The sequence below is a fragment of the Dromiciops gliroides genome, chromosome 1 (genome assembly GCF_019393635.1).
Source record: "Dromiciops gliroides isolate mDroGli1 chromosome 1, mDroGli1.pri, whole genome shotgun sequence".
In the NCBI taxonomy this organism is placed as follows: Eukaryota; Metazoa; Chordata; class Mammalia; order Microbiotheria; family Microbiotheriidae; genus Dromiciops; species Dromiciops gliroides.
The window spans coordinates 52,294,650-52,313,689 of record NC_057861.1 but is presented as its reverse complement, the minus strand read 5'-3'; the positions used below and the strand labels follow the sequence as shown (position 1 = coordinate 52,313,689).

General features: G+C 44.0%; 1 protein-coding gene across 1 annotated transcript; it reads left to right on the top strand.

Moving 5' to 3' along the window:
* The first annotated feature begins 4,027 nt into the window (after positions 1 to 4,027).
* On the top strand, positions 4,028 to 15,961 carry LOC122737297 (cytochrome b-c1 complex subunit 10). Its single transcript, XM_043979780.1, has 3 exons — positions 4,028 to 4,270; positions 12,021 to 12,161; positions 15,800 to 15,961. Exons 1-2 carry the CDS (start codon positions 4,221 to 4,223, stop codon positions 12,139 to 12,141), a joined length of 171 nt encoding a protein of 56 aa, XP_043835715.1. The 5' UTR covers positions 4,028 to 4,220; the 3' UTR covers positions 12,142 to 12,161; positions 15,800 to 15,961.
* The last annotated feature ends 3,079 nt before the right edge of the window (positions 15,962 to 19,040 follow it).

The following is a 19,040-nucleotide window of genomic DNA, read 5'->3' as shown; positions in this document are numbered from 1 at the left end:
AGGGCTGGTGTTTTATCCACTGTGCCACCTAGCCGCCCCTTCCCCAATTATATGTTAAAACATTTTAAAAAATATTTGGGCTTTTTTAAAGTTCTGAGTTCCAAATTCTATCTCTCCCCTCTTCCCTTCCTGAGATAGTAAGCAATCTGATATAGGTTGTATATGTGCAGTCATGTGAAACATTTCCAAATCAATCATTTTGTACAAGAAGACTTGAAAAAGAAGGAAGGAAGGAAGAAAAATAACATTTCCGTCTGTATTCAGACAATATTAGTTCTTTCTCTGGATGTAGATAGTGCGAGTAATCCAAGGTTGGAGTTTGGCTGGGCAAGGTCTTTGCCAGAATAAAGAGGCTATGGACTTGAAAGAAGAAGACGGTGGCCCAGAGTTGAATTGGTTCGCCAAAGGATCAGGATGGGAAAGAGAACTATCTTTACATGTAACGGGGAAAAAAATAAAATAATTTATTAATTAAAAAAAAAATCCAGGGCCATCTCCAGTTGTCCTGTGTGTATCTTGCCACTGGACCCAGATGGCTCTGGAGGAGAAAGTGAGGCTGGTGACCTTGCACAGTCCTCCCTCCCTTAAATCCAATTCACTGCAAGTCAAGTGACATCGATCACCCTGACATCATGGTCCTTTTTGAGAACGAAGGACAAACAACACCTAAGCTGAAGTTTCCCTGGAATGAGGGCAGGAGTTGAGGAGGAGAGAAGGACCATGAGCCAGGAATAAACTCATGGAGGAAGTAAGGAGAGTGTCCTGCAGGGTCGTGGACAGCAGCTACCACTCATGTTTGTGGGATAAAGAACTGAATGAACCTTAAAGGAGAAGAGATTATGGAGTGACAGTGATTCCTGAGAGAGTTTAGGGCTCTCTTGGCAATGGGGAGCAAGGAATAATCCAGCTCCCCACAAAGACCAGTGAGTGATTTGAGGTTTGAACAGTGGGTCCCCCACCCCCAACTCCCAGAATACAGAATCATTTAGATGCAGTAGTATGACCAAGTAGGAGTATACTAATCATTGAGGAATGAGTTCAAATATGGTATTATTGTCCACAGGGGTTTTGCCGGTGGCTGGAAAGGGGGGCAGAGTGTGGAGGATGCAAGACAAGCCCCTTAAAATTTGGAGAGGGTAGCCGGAGGGCGACAGAATGTCGAAGGCAAGACAAGCCATGTAGATGGAACTGAACCTAGAAGTGATGTGGGAGGTGGATTTAATGGATCAGATTAATCGTGAGGCATCCCAAAGAATGACAAGACTCAGTGGCTCAGTTTCCCAAGTTTTATTGCAATACTGTGAATGACCACAGGGAACGCACCCAAAGGAGAAAAGTGTCTCTCTAATAGGGAAAGAGAAAACAGTTATATTTATAGTATGGATAAATTGATTATCAGTCTCATTATAATAATCTCCACCTTAGGGAGTTACAGGGGAGGGTCTATCCTAATTTGGACTTCCTGGGATCCTAAGCCAACCCCCGAGGCGGGTATCTTTTTCTGTGGAGGTGTGGTTTGGGGATTTACTCCTCATAAGGTGATCTGGGGACAAATTTGGCCTTTTCTGCACGTTACCTCAACTTGCCACGGTGAAAGTGTCTCTGTGTTTTTGTTGTAGTTAGGCTCTCTGTGACCTGTCTCTTTATGTTTTTGTTGTGGGTGGTGATTAATGGGGGTGATTAATAGGAGCCAGACCTCCAGATACCAAGAACCTAGGCCCTGACTTGGATGAGGGCTCAAGTCTTAAATTTTTTTTCTTTTTTTTTTTTGCGGGGCAATGGGGGTTAAGTGACCTGCCCAGGGTCACACAGCTAGTAAGTGTCAAGTGTCTGAGGTCGGATTTGAACTCAGGTACTCCTGAATCCAGGGCCGGTGCTTTATCCACTGCACCACCTAGCCGCCCTCCAAGTCTTAAATTATCCATTAATCCCTTTCAGAACTGGGGTCTGTAAATTATAGCCACTCTTGGAGCTCGGATCTAAATTAGAGCTTGGGTCTTAGGTTTATCTGTTAACCCTTTCTTTACCTCCTACATCAGAAGGAATTGGGGTATGGTGGACCTGGAAAGTCCATGTGCAGAAGGTGAGATTTGGGCTGTAATAATGTCTCTTACTATTAGAATTTAAACTTGATGTAGAAGGCAAAAAGGGGTTAATAGAAAAACCTAAGTAAGATCCAAGCTGTAATTCAGATATTAGCTCCAAAAGGGAGACCCCAGTTAATGGATAATTTACAAGTCAGGATGCTAGGTTATCATACCCACAGTGTTCAGTATCCATAACAGGACCATAAAGGTTATTGTATGACAACAATAAGACACAAGACAGGGTATAGAAATTCTAATGAAAAATGTGAAACTACCTATAGGAACCTGAAAGAGACGTGCAGAAAGACCAAATTTGTCCCCAGATTCACCTTATGACGTGTAAACCCCCAAAACACACCTCCACTGAAAATGGTACCCGCCTCTGGGGTTGGCTTAGGACCCCAGGAACTCCAAATAAGGATAGGCCCTCCCCTGTACCTCCCAAAGGTGGAGAATATTATAATGAGTAGGACAGGTCCTTCCTTGTACCTCCCCAAGGTGGAGATTATTATAATGAGACTGATAAATCAATTTATCTATACTATAAATATAACTGTCTTTTCTTTCACTATTCGAAAGATACCTTTCCACTATTCTGGTTCTCTCCCTGTGGTCACCCACAGTATTGCAATAAAACTTGGGAAACGGAATCACTGAGTCTTGTAATTCTTTTGGGATGACTCACGATCAATTTGACCCCAAATTCCATCCCACATCAAACTCATTGGAGCAGGAAGTGGCTTTTATATTTGTATCCGCTGGGCTCAGCCTAGCATTTGGCACTTAGCACTCAATAAAAAATAAATTAATTCGCTAAGTAGTGAATTCCAATTACAGAGGTCTTCAAGTGGAAGCCTTCAAGTGGAAGCCTTCAAGTGGAAGTTTTTCCCACTTGTTGGAAAGTGGGAAAAACATGGAGGGGGACTATGGGACAACATCCTGTCACGCCTAGGAGATTGTGTGATTTTTGTCTCTTATTTTGTAGGAGGCAGCAGGGGACATTGTGCCAGATTTGTCGTCAGGACGCCTGAGTTCGAATCTCCTCTCTACCACTAACTCCTGTCAAATTCCTTTGCCCTTCCTAGGTCTCAGTTTCCTCATCTGTAAAATGGGGTTGAGAGTGTTGTAGGGACCAGATGTCCTCCAGTTCTAGGCCCTATAGCTATTTTAAATTCAACAAAAATTTAGTAAGGACAGACTCTGTGCAAATCCCTGCAGACACGTCATCCCATGACAGATGCTATTATATAGAATGTTATACACGATAGATGACAATGATATTATGTATAGTGTGCTTTAGGGTTTGCAGAGAGCTTTACAAAAATCTCATCTGATCCTCACAACAATCCCGGGAGGTATGAATGCTATTATTACCTCCATTTTCCAGATGAGGAAACAGACTAAGGAATGTTAAGTGACTTGCCCAAGGTCACAAAGCTAGTCTGTATCAGAAATTGGATCTGAACCCAGGGCTTCCCTCAGTCTGGCCCAGGTCTTCTTAAATTTTTTCCAGTCGCCCGAGACATTTTTAAGAGACCCCGGGTATATAGGTATGTAAAACTGGTAGCCAAGTGGTCGAGACCCACAATTTACTAGCCCATTTCCGGTCAGATCAGATTTCTTTCCAAAAGTCAAAGGAGGGATCAAATGGCAACTACGTTGTAGTTCCAGAGAGCTACCAGCAGGGAGCGATAGCAACCAGCCTGCCTCTGACGTCAGTGCAGGGGGCAGGGCGCATCTTCCTCCTCTCCCTCTCGTCATCCCCGCGCTAGGCTTTTCGTCTTTTGTCCTCTTAGTTACTCTAAATAAAGTTTTGGAGCGAACTTTTTTTTTTTAAACTCCACGACAAAGGCGCACGTGCAGGCCGACAAGGACCCGAGGCGGGGACCTCTGATGCGCCTGCGCAGTTCGGTGCACGAGGCCAAAGGTGACCCTAAAGCACTACGAATTCAACCGAAGCAGGCGGCAGTTGGTCGTTTCGCGGACAGGCGGTGCAAGGGCAGCCTCGGCGGCGGGGTCCTCGGTAACGCCTGCGCGGTGCGTCCTGTCGCTGAGGACCGGGGTGACCCTGAGGCTGACCAGTTGACAGACTAACGTGCGGGCCGAGCCGGCGCTGAGGCGAGCAGGGAAGCAATGCTGAACAAGTTCCTGGGGCCACGCTACAAGGAGCTGGTCAAGTACTGGTGAGGAAGCCCCGGCCCGGGCCCACTCCCAGGCTGGATTCCCTCCGCCCCCGCCCCCACCGCGGCCCGGGAAGCCGCTGCTCCGCTTCTCTGCCGTGGAGAGAGCCCTCCCCTCCCCCATTCCCCCTCTTCCCCTCCCCATTTCCTTCCCTCCCCCTTTTCCCCCTTCTCCAACCCCCCCCCTTCTCCCCTCTGGAGGAGCTCCCCGACTTAGAACCTTCCCCCTCTAGATAGCAACTCACCCTTGGAATCTCAACCCTTCTCCTCTTCGTTGACCCTACTCCTCCCCCCCATTAACCCTCTCTCCCCCACTGATTTCTATTCATACACTGTTGTTGAGTCGTTTTTCAGTCGTGTCTGACTGACCTTGGCCAAGATACTGGAATGGTTTGCCATTTTCTTCTTCAGTTCTTAGGTGGAAATGGAGGCAATCAGGGTTAAGTGATTTGCCATGGGTCACTCAGCTAATAAGTGTGTTCGAGGTTGGATTTGAATTCAGGTCTTCCTGACTCCGGGCCCCGTAGTCTGTCCACTTCGCCCACCTTGTTATTTTGACTCTACCTCCACATCTCAATAGGACTCCAACCCTCCTTAGAACCTTCTCTTCCCTCGTTATCTCCTCCCCTTCAAAGCATACTCTTCCCTTAGAATTTTCCCTTCTCTACCTTTGACCTACCTCACCACCTTGATAGGACCCTCTCCACCCAATTGATTGATTGCTCTTCGTAGATTACTCATTAGTCCATTCCCTGAGCACTTAGGAAGCACCTCATGAAATGCCAAGCTGTGCACTAGGACCAGGACAAAGACAGAAAACAACTCCTGTCCTTAAGGCACTGTGGGGATGAACCCCTTGTACCCAGAAAAGTGGAAAACATGTACAGTGGAAATTCGAAGTCCTTTTGAGCTTCAGGTTGGGGGAAGGCACAGAGCTAGTTATTTGAAAGGCTTCCTGTACAAGGTGACTCTGGAACTGAGATTCAAACGAAGCTGGTGATACTTGGAGTTAAAGGTTAGGAGGGAGTGCATGTGAGGCTTGGGACACAGCCTGTGCATAGGTGCAGAGATGGAAAGGCCTCCACTAGGAACAGTGACTAAGCTGGGAATGTCGAACTGGAGTCATGCTCTGAACTTCCCTGCCACGTGGTACACATCTTTCTCTCCCTTTCTACTTATAGCCCACCTTCCTCAAGAGAACTATCCCCCTCCTCAATATTTGATGACTTTCCACCTTCATAGAATTCTTCTTCCCTTGGAACAGTTCCTTTGCCTTTCAGTGACCTGTCTTCTCCCTTTCATAGACCTCATTCTTGATCCTTTATAGAACATTCCTCCCACTTCCACCTACCCTTAAACTTTTCATTGGATCTTTTTTTGGGGGGGCTGGGCAGTGGGGGTTAAGTGACTTGCCCAGGTCACACAGCTAGTAAGTGTCAAGTGTCTGAGGCCAGATTTGAACTCAGTTCCTCCTGACTCCCATAAATCGCCATCTAGCTGTCCCCTTTTCATTGGATCTTAGAGATTCAGTTATCTCTTTGCAGGTGATTCCTAAATCTAATATTCAGCCTTGATTTGATTTCTTTGAAGATGAGTCTCCTATCACCAAACCACCTGCTGGATATCACCATCATTTATGTTCTATAGTAGGGATATCAAACTCAAGGCCAGCAAAACTCCCTAGTGAAGCCAGAATCATATTAAATTGTAATTGGGAAATGTTTAACAAAATAGAGGTAAAAATACAACAAAAATATAGCTAATATTAATTTGTGATTTTGTAAGTCAGTGTGCAATCCAGGATCTCTTTCTATTTGAGTTTGACACCACTGTTCCATAGCATATTGAAACTTCTCATATCTAAAACAGTTCATTATCTTTCCTACCCTAAACCTTCCCTTACCTTCAGATTTCCTTTTAAGAGTAATAAATCCTATTCTTCCAGTCATTCTGGATTCTTCTTTCATTTCCCATATGTGATTAGTTGCCAAGTCTTATTGAGTCTCTATAACATCTCATGTAGTTTCTTTACTCACATGCGTATTACCCTAATTCGATCGCTCATCAGGATTCTTTTTTTGTTCTTTCTTTCTTTTTTTTTTTTATACTTTTGGGTTCCAGTTTTTATCCCTCTTTCCCTCCCCCCTCCCATAGGTGGTAAGCAATCAGATAGAGGTTATACATGGATGATTATGTAAAGCATTACCATATTAGTAATTTTGTATAAGAAAACTTGAATAAAAGAAAATGAAAGAAAGAGAAAAATAGCATGCTTCAGTCTGTTCCATCAATATCAATTCTTTCTTTGGAGGTGGATAGTATGTTTCATCAATAGTCTTTTGGGATTGTCTTGGATCATTGTATTGGTGAGAATAGTTAAGTATTTCATAGTTCTTTATCAAACAATATCGCTGTCTCTGTGCACAATGTTCTCTTGGTTCTGCTCTCTTCACTATACATCAGTTCATACAAGTCTTTCCAGGCTTTTCTGAAATCATCCTGCTTATCATTTCTTATAGCACAATAATATTCCATCACCATCATGTACCACAGCTTGTTTAGCCCTTCCCCAGATGATGGGCGTTCCTTTGATTTCCAATTCTTAGCCACCACAAAAAGAGCTGCTATAAATATTTTTGTACAAATAGGTCTTTTTCTCTTTTGGGGGATGTCTTTGGGATATAAACCTAGCAGTGGTATCGCTGGATCAAAGGGTGTGCACAGTTCTGTAGCCCTTCAGGCAGTTTAGGTGGAGTAATAAGGTCAGAGGCTAGATTGTAAGGGAAGAGAGTGAGAGGAGAGAAGTGGGCTACCTATTGTAGATAGTCATCTCAAGGACTTTATCCACAAGGTCAAAAAAGATACAAGATGATAGCAGGGATATGAGAATCGAGTAAAGGTTTTCTGAGGATGGGGGAGAGACATAGGCATGTTTGTAGGTGGTAGAAAATGAGCCAGTAGACAGAGATTAAAAATAAGTGAAAGGGGCGGCTAGGTGGCGCAGTGGATAAAGCACCGGCCCTGGATTCAGGAGTACCTGAGTTCAAATCCGACCTCAGACACTTGACACTTACCAGCTGTGTGACCCTGGGCAAGTCACTTAACCCCCATTGCCTGCCAAAAAAAAAAATAAGTGAAAGTGAGGATAACAGAGGGGGCAATCTGCCAAAGAAGACAGGATGGAATGGGATCCCTTCTTCAAGTAGAAGGGTTAGTCTTGGTAAGGAATGAGGCCATTTCATTTTGTGAGATGGAGGGGAAAGAGGAGAATGGCTAAAGGCACCTGAGTAATAAGGGATAAGGCAGAGGAGAAAAGAGGGAGTTCTCAGAGAATGGCCACAATTTTTTTTCTGTAAAATATTAGGTCAAGTTCTCAGCTGATAGAGTGGGAGGAGGGGGAGCCATGGAAGGCTTGAGGAAGGATGACAAGGTTTAGAAGAGCCACTCAGGAGAGTGGAAGAAGTGAGTTGATAAGTGAGGTTCTGAAGAATTGTCCAGCAGCAGTGAGAGCCCAGTTAAGGTTGTGTAACAAATTTGTAGTGGACCCATTCAGAATGGTTGTGTTTATGTTCTCCACTTTAGCAGCACATGTGTAAGCATGAAGATGATGAATGGTGTGATCCAAGACTAAGACTTGAGCATAGACCATTGCCTCTTACCTCTTGCCTCTTGGACTTTCTCCTTAGAACATTCCCCTCCATAGATCTCATCCTTTTTTTCTTCATAGAACTTTTCCCTCTTCTAGCTATCCTTGGTCCCTTGCCCTTTCTCTCAAGAGGCTCTCCAAACACTTCTTCCTTCATAGTTACCCTTCCTTCCCCCACCAGTAACCCTCTCCCAGAGAATTTATTCTTTCTCCATAAAACTCTATCCTTTCACTCACAGAACTTGTCTTCCCCATTCTTTTCCTCCTTTCTAGGATCAGATCTTTCCTTTCTTCCCACTGTGAGGGCCAAAATTTGATAATTTTAGACAGACAAGCTAGAATTTTAGCCCCTTACACCATAAATAGAATTTTTGTCCTTCCTTTCTGTACATTTCTTTTTTTTTAATAGTTTTTTTTTTCCAGTGAGGCCATTGGGGTTAAGTGACTTGCTCAGGGTCACACAGCTAGTAAGTGTTAAGTGTCTGAGGCCAGATTTGAACTCAGGTACTCCTGACTCCAGGGTCAGTGCTCTATCCACTGCGCCATCTAGCTGCCCCCCTTTCTGTACATTTCTATACAAAATATTTAGCTTCAGAGAACATAAATTGTCATGTGAGTGGGTGTTGAGGAAGTAATCCTAGATTCCAGAGAAACCAGGGGTCCTGGGTGTGTTGTCAGGGTCCAACATATATGGTCAAGGTTATGTGATTAAGGACAAAGTAAAGAATGAATTTTCCAACAAAGGAATTCAGCCCTTTATTTTTGGCCCAGATTCCAGTCAAGCCCTGGGTCTAGATAAAATACACTAATGCGTTTTCATAAATTAGTCACAAAATGGTGGAGCAGCCAGGGATCCTAGGATGTTATTGCCAGGGGGGACCTTATAGCAACTAGTTAATCTAACCCTTGGAGGTCTGCTCGCCTAGGTCCTCCATTTATGAAGAAATGTCAAGAGGTAAAGGGGCTTCCATGTGGTCAGTCAGAGCTGAACTCCTTGTCTGAGTAGTTTGTCTTTTCTCTTACTCACCTATCCCAGACAGTGCTTCCCCTTCTCACATCTCCCTGTCCTAAAAAATTAGAAACAAGAACAACTTAGGGCTAAGCTCTGCAACATTCTTTTTTTTTTTAAGTAACACAGATTTACTGACTGAAGAAGTCAGTGTGAACTGGAGTCATTTTTGCTGAAGGTGGAACTAAGCAAGGTCTGGAAGGTCAAGACGGATTCCAAGAGTGGAAAGGACAGAGGAGACTGTCAGGCCCTCACACTTTGAGTTTGAGTAGGCCTCCTCACCCAGCCTTAGATGAACTAGGGGAAGGGCTTTACCTAGAGCTCCTTGGCAGTAACAAGTCACCTGCCATTTTCTCTTCTTATTTCAGACAGTCCTATCACAGGCTTCTTTGTGTCATGTGTATTTGTTTGTGTTGGAGCTGGAGTTTCCATCAGATTGTAGGATTATGTGGTGTCATTTTTTCATCGTTCATCTTTTGTACCCAGTACCAAATATAGTACCTGGCCTAATAAATGCTTGTGGATTTGAATGTGCTCAGCACTGTGGGGAATTCCAGAGAATATTAGGCATGATCCCTAACTTCTAGCAACTTCCATTCTAGTCAGGGAGTTAGAAGATGCTAGACAGCAAAGAAGCTAGGTTTGTATGATACTTTATCTTTGCGTGTTTGAACAGGAAATGCAGTTATAAAGTGTAAGAAGCAGCATAGAAAGAGGGCTGAAGTTGCCCTCTAGAAACCTGTTTTCAAATCCTGACACTAGTTTTGAATGTGGACAAGTCACTTAAGCTCTTGAGAGTCCTCTATAGCCTTTTTGGAAGGGAAGCACTTTGTAATCTTTAAAATGCTATATAAATGTAAATTATCATTATTATTATTTAGTCAAGGGACTTAAGAGGCCATTGTGGTCAGGGAGAAGGCTGCCCTGGGTTAGAGCTCAAGGAAGGAGAGCAGAGGGATGGACGATCTTGAGCAGAAAATAGGTGTGTTTCATGGCCACAAACAGGCCGTGTCTTGTGATCATTGAGGCTGCATGTTGAGAATGGTGGGGAGACCAGGCTAGAGAGAAAGGTTGGGCCTAGATATTAGAAGACTGTGTGTGCTAGTCAGAGTAGTTTGGACTTTGTCCTGTAAGCAACAGGGAAGCATTCTTTTTTTCCCCTCCCCTTCCCACAATGTAATTTGTGTTGCAGCTTTATCTCCCCACACATAATAATTCTAGCTGCCTTTTCTGTGGTGCCTTGGTGTTTGCAGCTCTTTCCTTCAAAGAACTCTGTGAGGTAGGTTAGTGTGAGCCTTGTTTATGGGTGATGAGACTGGGGCCAAAAGGGGTGCACATGGTTGCACGACTCTGGTGTCAGTCAGGGTGCAGAGTCTGGTCTTCTCACTCCAGAGCTCAGAGTCCAACAAAGCCAGGTGTTCTCCCTTCACATCAAGTGTTTTTTCCATTGTAACTGCTGCCTCTCAGGGTGATGCTGTTTCCCATTCGTCGGTTTAGATTCACCTCAGCTGTCAGCACTTCCATCTCTGATCCACCACCTCTCTGTCTTTAGGTTTTTTTGTCTTTCTTGGGTGTATAATTACAGTTTACAAACTCTAATGAATGCAAAAAAGTGTTGATGAAGCACCATATGGCACAGCACCCCTGATTAGTACCAGCCCTAGGTAGGGTTGCTGATGGATGCCAACTAAGTGCCCTCGGGCTGATTCTATTTAAACATGCAACCTTGAAGAACTGGACCTTGTGACTTCCCCAGTCAGCCTTCCATTCAGCTCAGAACCCCAACTATATGAATACGAGAGTGGAAGGAGACATAGAAAGACAGCATTTTGTAGGGAAAGGACCTGAGGATTTTGGCTAACTTTGACGCAAACCAACAGACAACTGTTCAAAGAAAGGTAATGCAGTCCTTGTCTTGTCTAGCCCTCGCTACCATCCACTTGGACTCCAACAGCTTTTCCTGTCTTTTCTCTCTGCTATCTCCAACTCATCCCCTAGAAAAATATTCCTCATGCATATATCTGGTCATTGAAATAACTCATTAGACACCTGCCGTGTGCCAGACACTGTGCTGGGCCATGAGAATACAGATACAAAAAAGCCTCTGCCCTCAAGGAGCTTACAGTCTTACAACACAAAAGGAAGCTGGAATTCTGGGAGTGGATGGGTAGAAATAGTGAAGTTAGAGAAGGCCCAAAGTTTTGCAACCAGGTGAGAAATGAGAAGCTGAGCTCCCTCCTTAAAATGGAGGTTTGGGGTCCATGGCCCCACCCTCCAGTCAGAGGGACACAGCGTAGTGATGAGCTCGAGTGCCAAGACTGAGGAGTTCTTATAGGGTGATGAGATTAGTGAACATTTATATAGAACTTTAAGGTCATCTCATTTGTCTGCTCAAAAACATTTAGTAGCTCTTTGTGGTTTACGGAGTGAAGCTCAAATTCTTTTGCTTGACATTGAGAGCCCTTTATAGTGTGGCATGAGCCCGTCTTTCTGGCCTTACCTTGTATCTCTCTCTGTGCATACTTTGTTCCATTTCTGTCCCCCTCCTGTGATGACTTATATTTTGTTGATATTCTTCCCTAGGCCTTACTTGTCTTCCTCGTCCTTCTTCATTATGTGTTGAGTGCCTAGTCATCTTTTAAAGATCCCTTTTCAATGCTGCCCCCTCCATGAAGCCTACCGAGCTCCTCTCCTGAGCTCCACAGTTTCTTTGTTTTCCCCTGAATTTATTCTGAACTACAGAGTTATTTTCTGGCTGCTATTTACATTGTTGTCATGCATGTTAAAGACATGAAGTAAGGGAGTGGTGGTGGATGGAACTGGACTTAGAGTCAGAAAACCTAGTCTCAAGTCCTAAGTTATCTCTGACCATGGGCAGGTGTTCAGCTCTGTACCTCGATTTCCACATTTATAACGGGGTGGGCACTACCCCAGCCCCCATGTTGTGAAGGGATCGCGTGGTATGTTCAGATTGGTCTCCCCAAGTTGATTACAAGCTCCCTCAGGACAAGGATGATTCTTTATGCTATTCCTGTATCTCCCTTCACTAAGTATTTATTGATTAGTTGATGAGTTGATGCCTTTATTTCTTCTCCTAGGCTTCCCACAGCAGGCACATGGGGTGCTGTTGGTGCCGTGGGGCTGGTTTGGGCCACTGACTGGCGTCTGATTCTGGATTGGGTACCATACATCAATGGCAAATTTAAGAAGGACAATTAAGCTATCTTTTCAATCTTATGGTAAGTCCTTGTAGCCCATTTAATAGAGCTGTGCTGGTAAGTTCATTAGATAATGTGCCACTTGATATATTCACTTTTATGGATTCACCACCTTTTGATTCCAAAGACATTTTGTTTCCAGTGCAAACCTGCATTATCCTACAGCAGACCCCTTTTCCCCTTAGAAAGTCTTGTATTAAGGGAGGAATATTTTACAAAGAATTGTGCTCATAACTAACAACTTAGGCTTTTTTAAGTTTTTATAGCCCAAATAGGTACCTGTTTGGGGAAAGAGCTCACACTAACAGGTGAGCTTTCCTGCTGTGGCCCATGTTGCCCTACTTCTCAAAGATGGTCCTAGACAAACAGAGGTTGTCTGCTGCCATATGGCACTGGTGACTCTCATAACTATCTGAAAAACACTAACCTTTAGATGTTTGCAGAGTGCTTTCTTAACAGTATTGTCTGTGAAGAAGCAAGACTATAAGTTAGTTACTCAACCATGAACAACTCTTGTGCTGTCTTCTGACCTGCCTCTCAGCAGAGGATCATGGTAGAGTGGAAGGCCCCCTCTGGACTAGGAGTCTGAAGGCATGAGTTGTAGTAATAAGAATGACTCCAATTTATATAACCTGGACAGTTTTCTCACAATAATCTTATGAGGATGGTGGTGCAAGTATTAATGTTCCCATTTCACAGCTGAAGAATTTAAGGCACAGAGTAGTAAATAGCTTTGCCATGTGATGTTGGACAAATGAGTCCACCTCTCTCAGACTGTTTCTTCTGTGTAAAATGAGGATGATAATTCTGGGGAGTCTGTCTCACACAACTTTGGGGATAATCAATTGAGATGCCAAATGTGACAGTGCTCTGAAAACCACAAAGTCGTCTATAAACATAGGGTGGTGGTATTATTCTTTGCTGTTTAATGGTTAAAATAGACAAGTCAACAAGCTTTTTTTTTTTTTTTTTTTTTGGCTCAGGGCAATGAGGGTTAAGTGACTTGCTCAGGGTCATACAGCTAGTGTCAAGTGTCTGAGGTCAAATTTGAACTCAGGTCCTCCTGAATCCACTGCACCACCTAGCTGCCCCCTCAGCAAGCATTTATTAAGTACCTACAATGTGCCAGGCACTGTGAGAAGCACAGTGGGGATTTAGAGAAAGACAAAAGACAATTCCTTCTTATAAGGAGCTCATAGTCAACAGTGGGGGGAAAGATCTGGGCATCTTACATGTAAGATAAGAGGGATGTTTCAGCTCCCTTCCCCATACCTCTCCCCGCAAACAAAAACAGCAATAACAACAGTCATATTAGGCTGATTTAAGAGTTACAGTGTTCCTTAACGAGAAAGAGATGACTATTGTTTTCTCTGGCCAGACCAGAGACTCCGTCTGTATTCAGCTGTGGGTGCCACATTTTAGGAAGGATAGCAGCCAGGTAGAATGCATCCCAGAGAGGGCCACCAGCATGGTGAACAGCCCAGGAGCTGGGAAGGTATAGCTTCTAGAAGAGTAGAGTTTGGGGGACCAGGACAGCTCATTGCAAGTATTTGAAGAGCCTTCCTCTGGAAGAAGGTTGGTTTAGACTTGTGTTTAACCTGCAGAGGACAAAACCAGGAATCGGGTAGGAATTATAGGGAGGCCTAGTTCATCTCAATATAAGGAGACATTTCTTGACAGTCAGAGCTGCCCAGAAGGGAATGCAGTACCTGGTAAGCATGTGAATTCCCCTCCTCTGGCAATCATCAGCATGGAATTAGATGAGCATGCAGAGGATTTCCCGCTCAGATAGAGGTTGGACTAAATACCCTCCAAATAATTCTTCAGACACTGGCTCTGGAAGAAAGGAGGCAGAGCGATCTAGAACAACATGAGCAACTAGGTACAGATCTGTTTAAAGAAAAGGCTCTGCATAACAGCAGGTGTCAGTCTCAGCAAACACTCCCTGGTGTGACAACAAAGTAACAAGGCTGATTTTTTTTTTTAAATTTTTTTTTTTTTAGTGAGGCAATTGAGGTTAAGTGACTTGCGCAAGGTCACACAGCTAGTTTAGTGTCTGAGGTTGGATTTGAACTCAGGTACTCCTGACTCCAGGGCCGGTGCTCTATCCACTGCACCACCTAGCTGCCCCAAGGCTGATTTTTAATAAACACGTTGGGACTTACTTTACTAAAAAGAGCAGTCCCCATGGAAAGCCATGCACCGATTCTACTGATTCCATCTATGTGGCTGTTGCTCCAAAACCATTTAGGGGAGCTGCCTTCATAACCTATGGCACATTTTGGAAATTATCCCCATGGTGGTAAATTCTTGTCCTTTGAAGGTAGATTGGATTTTTGGAAATAACCCTTTGGGGTTACAAAACCACACGATGGTTCTGTGCCACATGATTTGCTCTGAATACTGTTCCCAAAGAGCAGTTCTAAACATGTTTTAAGCAACACCAGCCTTGATGAAATGTGTATATATGGTGGTCCATGGTAATGGCTCAATACTTATGTGAACATTTGGTGGTTTTTTTAAAGACCATCACTTATTAATAAGTTACACCTAACACTTGGTACAGTGGAATTGTTGCATGAAAAAAATTTGAAAAAGCTTTCTTTTCCATCTACCCCTTGAAGTTCTAGTAATCCTTTTTTTTTTTTTTTTAAGTGAGGCAGTTGGGGTTAAGTGACTTGCCCAGGGTCACACAGCTAGTAAGTGTTAAGTGTCTGAGGCCAAATTTGAACTCAGGTACTCCTGACTCCAGGGCTGGTGCTCTATCCACTGCGCCACCTAGCTGCCCCCTAGTAATCCTTTTTTTTTTTTTTTTTTAGTGAGGCAATTGGGGTTAAGTGACTTGCCTAGGGTCACACAGCTAGTAAGTGTTAAGTGTCTGAGGCCGGATTTGAACTCAGGTACTCCTGACTCCAGGGCTGGTGCTCTATCCACTTCGCCATCTAGCTGCCCCAGTAATCCATTTTTAATGTCCTTTGTCTAGACATGTAGCAGCCAGCTGGATATTATTATTGGTCACCAGAAAAAGCCAAAGATGTAATGAGAACTAAATGAAAACTTATATCCATTATTCAGCAGGAATGTATTGGAGGGAAAATCATTAGCAAACTGAAATATTTGGAAATGTTTCTTGTCTAAACCTATTACCTTAGCAAATTCATTTCCAAAAATATACTTGGCAACCATATTTTGGAATGTCTAGTCTATTTTATTTTTTGAAAGTCAGAATTATTAATTCAACACATTAATCCTACTATGGATATAACTCAGTGCACCTGGTTACCCTGATTGTAGCTTGGAGGCACTTGGAGTTTAGAAGCAGTTAATGATATACAAGGCAATCTGTGAACCTCAGAGCTTATCCAGTCCATTTTGAACAGAATCCCAGTCTGAGGCATCCTAACATGTCTATCCAGTCTTGTTTTGAAGACATCCACTGACACAGCATTTATCCCTTTCCAAGTCATTTCCACTTTGGAACCAGTCTGAGTGTGAGGAAGTTGTTTGTGTCTTTGTACTGAACAGATCTGATAGTTTTGCTTTTTCTATAGCTCTCGGGGCTCCTTAAACCTCCAGCTCTCAAAATGATGCCTCTCTGCATTCACTCTGGGAAAGTATTGCTGTAGTCACCTGTTGTGTTTTGGTTTTATTTGCTGCAGGTCTAGGGATGGAAGACTTCTTGGGGACTGCTCTTCTCGGGGAATCCTGATCGGACACAGATGTGAAATGCTCAGAATGGACTCCAAGGACCTTGATGTCTTTAAATGAGCAACTTTGATGTATACTTGTATTGGGATAATTAAACCTCCCTCTGAAACATGCTGGCTCCTTAGGTGTTGAGCACAGGAATAATGATCACAACAGGTTGCATTATGCCGGATTTCACAGTGACATGGAATTAAAAACAACCTTCAAGGTCAAGTTTGAAACCTTTCTGTGGTAATTTTTGACATTTCTCCCTGGCAAAGATGAGGATGAGAGAAAACAAAGCTCTTCATTTATCCAAAAACCATTAAGCACCTGTTGTGGGAGGAGAGGGTGGGCATAGGGACATTTACCATAGCAGCAAGTATGCCAGCTCCACCCCACCGCCACCATTGTTGCTTAATGCCTCCTTCTGAGTGGCCCAGATGTGAGTTGGCAGGGGCATGACATGAAATGAAAGGAATTTACTTGTATAATCCAGGGTTTGGGGGAAGCCAAGAAGAAAAGGTATTTACTGTGACTGAAGGGCTGGTTTGTTGTCTTGGCTACAGAAGAGGCGAACATGTGGTGGTTGGGCATGTTTATTCCCTCCTCAGCCAGAGGTTCCAGAACGTTCAAGTCAGGAAGTCTCTTGGGGGGGGCGGGGGAAGGGATCAGGACTGGTCCTGGAGAATCTGATGAAGACATGGAGGGAAATAATTATAGAAGCCTAGTGTTCAGCTTGGAAGGGATGTTAGGACATAGACTGTCAGACTTGAAATAAAGTCCAGCCACTCTTGGATGTAGGAGCCCTGACGTTGCTATCCTCTTCTGAGGGTGCCCCTTGATCTTCCTTATCACTAAAGAAACTTTCTGTGGTCTGCATCTTTCTCTGTCTGCTCATCTTGCCCTCCTATTTCTTGACTTTTAACTCCTTAAAGTGCTTCCAGGCTGCAGTGCCCTAAGCTTCAGGGGGTCCAAGGTGATAAGATTTAATAAGGGTCAGGTTCTTCACTTGCCTGGCCTGTGCTCTGGTATATAAATAACTCCAAGCCTACTTGCTGTTCAACCAGGCAACAACATTTTGTTTGCTGTGGTTGATAGTTCCAGTGAGTACACCCCTCCCCCACCTGGGCCCGCCACTCAAGATTGCTTCCTGGCTCCCAGCAACTGGGGTAGAACAACTGAATTCCACCCCAGCTCCAGCAGAGACCCCTGTAGTCTTCCCCCCGCCCCCCCCCCCCCCACAACTGCTCAGCCAGTTCACCAGACCTTGAGCTTAATTCTGGAAGACACTGGTGCTGCAGCTGATTCAGAGGCTCTGGGGGTAAATTTCTCTGGCGCAGCTGGGGCTGGATGGCAGGACTGTAGGGTTGGACTCCATTCCCACCCTGGTGGGACCTGGAAGTCACAATAGTGGTAAGGATCATTGATTGTAAAGCCATACAAAAAGGCAAACTTAGATGTTGACAGAGAATGCACTGGATGTGTACATGTTTTTGTCATTTTGATTTTCCTAAACTCCACACTGAATCTTGGATAATTAGAGGTTCTAGTCTTTTGGGACTTAGGCTGTATTCCTGCTGACTTAGCTGTCATTCTTGAGATGTGTATCAGGCACAGACTGATGGAGGAAAGACCCTGCCCTCCAGGAGCTTACGTTCTACTGGGGGATGATGCAGAATTGAGGCTGCAGAGGGACATGATAGGGATAAGGCAGTTTTGGAGAATGCACTGAGGGCTTTCTAAGTAAAACATTGTTTGTGGCTACATTGAATCCTGCCCATAAATCACATTGGTTTTGAATGTCTCGTGCTCCCAGGCCTACCTTAAAAGCAGTTTCTCTTCCTAATTCTATTCTTAAGACCTTATTGTTGCTTGAATTAATCGGGCCTAGGCAAGAAATTGGGTTTTTTGTTTTTGGTTTGACATCCTGATAGTTCTTAAAAAGAATCTTGTCATGGATGACTGTTCCAGAGACTCATCTGCAATGCTGAGTGAAGCCACAAGGAAGTAGTTTCACATATGGAATCTGTAATCAGAGACTTCCTGTAAAGGGGATGAAACGAACATCTCCCTGAACTTGGAGTCAGTGAATTCCCTGTCCCTGTTGTTTACACGTTAGTGCTCACCATCCCTTTATGTGGAAAAAAGATCAGTAGGGACTCCTCAAAAGGCTAACTACAATAGGATAAACCATAGCCCTTATTACAGTCTCCTTTTATTTAAGCCCTTCTGCCTTCTGGTTTCTATGTTGAATAATGCAGAAAAAAGACAGGTGTCTAAATGTCAGGAACATGAGATTTTAAATACATACCGAGCCCTCAGCCCTCACTTCTGTATTTGTAACCCATGTCCCAGACCATAACTCTGGACCAGGCTTCTCCTGTTCACATCTTTTACATATTCATGAGACACAACAAGGCAGCTTGGGCTGAGATACTGAAGGACTAACTTGTGCCTGGTTCACATATTTCAGTAGAACCCTGCTTCCGTTTTCTGTTTTCTATCTAATAAACACTTGAGTGCCTGCTATGTAGGTAGGGTACACTATGGAAGACAGATTTGACACAGGTATCGACATGTAATTAGTGTTGCCTTTGGGCTGGATCCCCTTTTCCTCTGCTTTTCTGGTATATATCTCCCACCCAGAATCCTGGGGGAAATCTCTAACGAAATAGCATAACTGCCTTCGAAGTCATGCCTGTCACAACTGCCCCAACACTGAAGACCTGGAGTCAGCAAGCACTGTCATTAAGTGTGACTGAGTGAGTCATCACTCCATATCCTCTAGTTTCTCACCTATGGATGAGGATAAAGATATGCCACCCACCCCATAGGACTGTGAAGGAGCATTGATTGTCAATCTTAAAGCATTACAGAAATGTGAATTATTTAGTGGTAGGGATATTAATATACATTGAGATGTACTATGGAACTGGGAATTCTTAAAAACCACACATGACTTACCGTTTCTCCCAAGGGCCTTCAAGATCACAATCTCAAATTGCCATCCATCTGCTTCTAGCTGAAGATCCTACAAAAGTGTGGTCCCTCTGCTCTAAGGAGCTTATTATTACCAGAGCCTCCCATGAGCTTCCTGCACCAGGTCCTAGCATTCTCTCTCCATTCTGGCCACATTGAGTCTATTGGTGTATTCCGTTTCCTAGGTAGATTTTTCCAAAATTCTAGGTGAGAACTCTGAGCCAGTGGGTA

Bases quoted from the DNA above. Each gene is read 5' to 3' on its own strand.
- LOC122737297 (XM_043979780.1), top strand. From the start codon at position 4,221: ATGCTGAACAAGTTCCTGGGGCCACGCTACAAGGAGCTGGTCAAGTAC. The intron at 4,271-12,020 runs GTGAGGAAGCCC...TTCTTCTCCTAG, and splicing joins AAGGAGCTGGTCAAGTACTG to GCTTCCCACAGCAGGCACAT.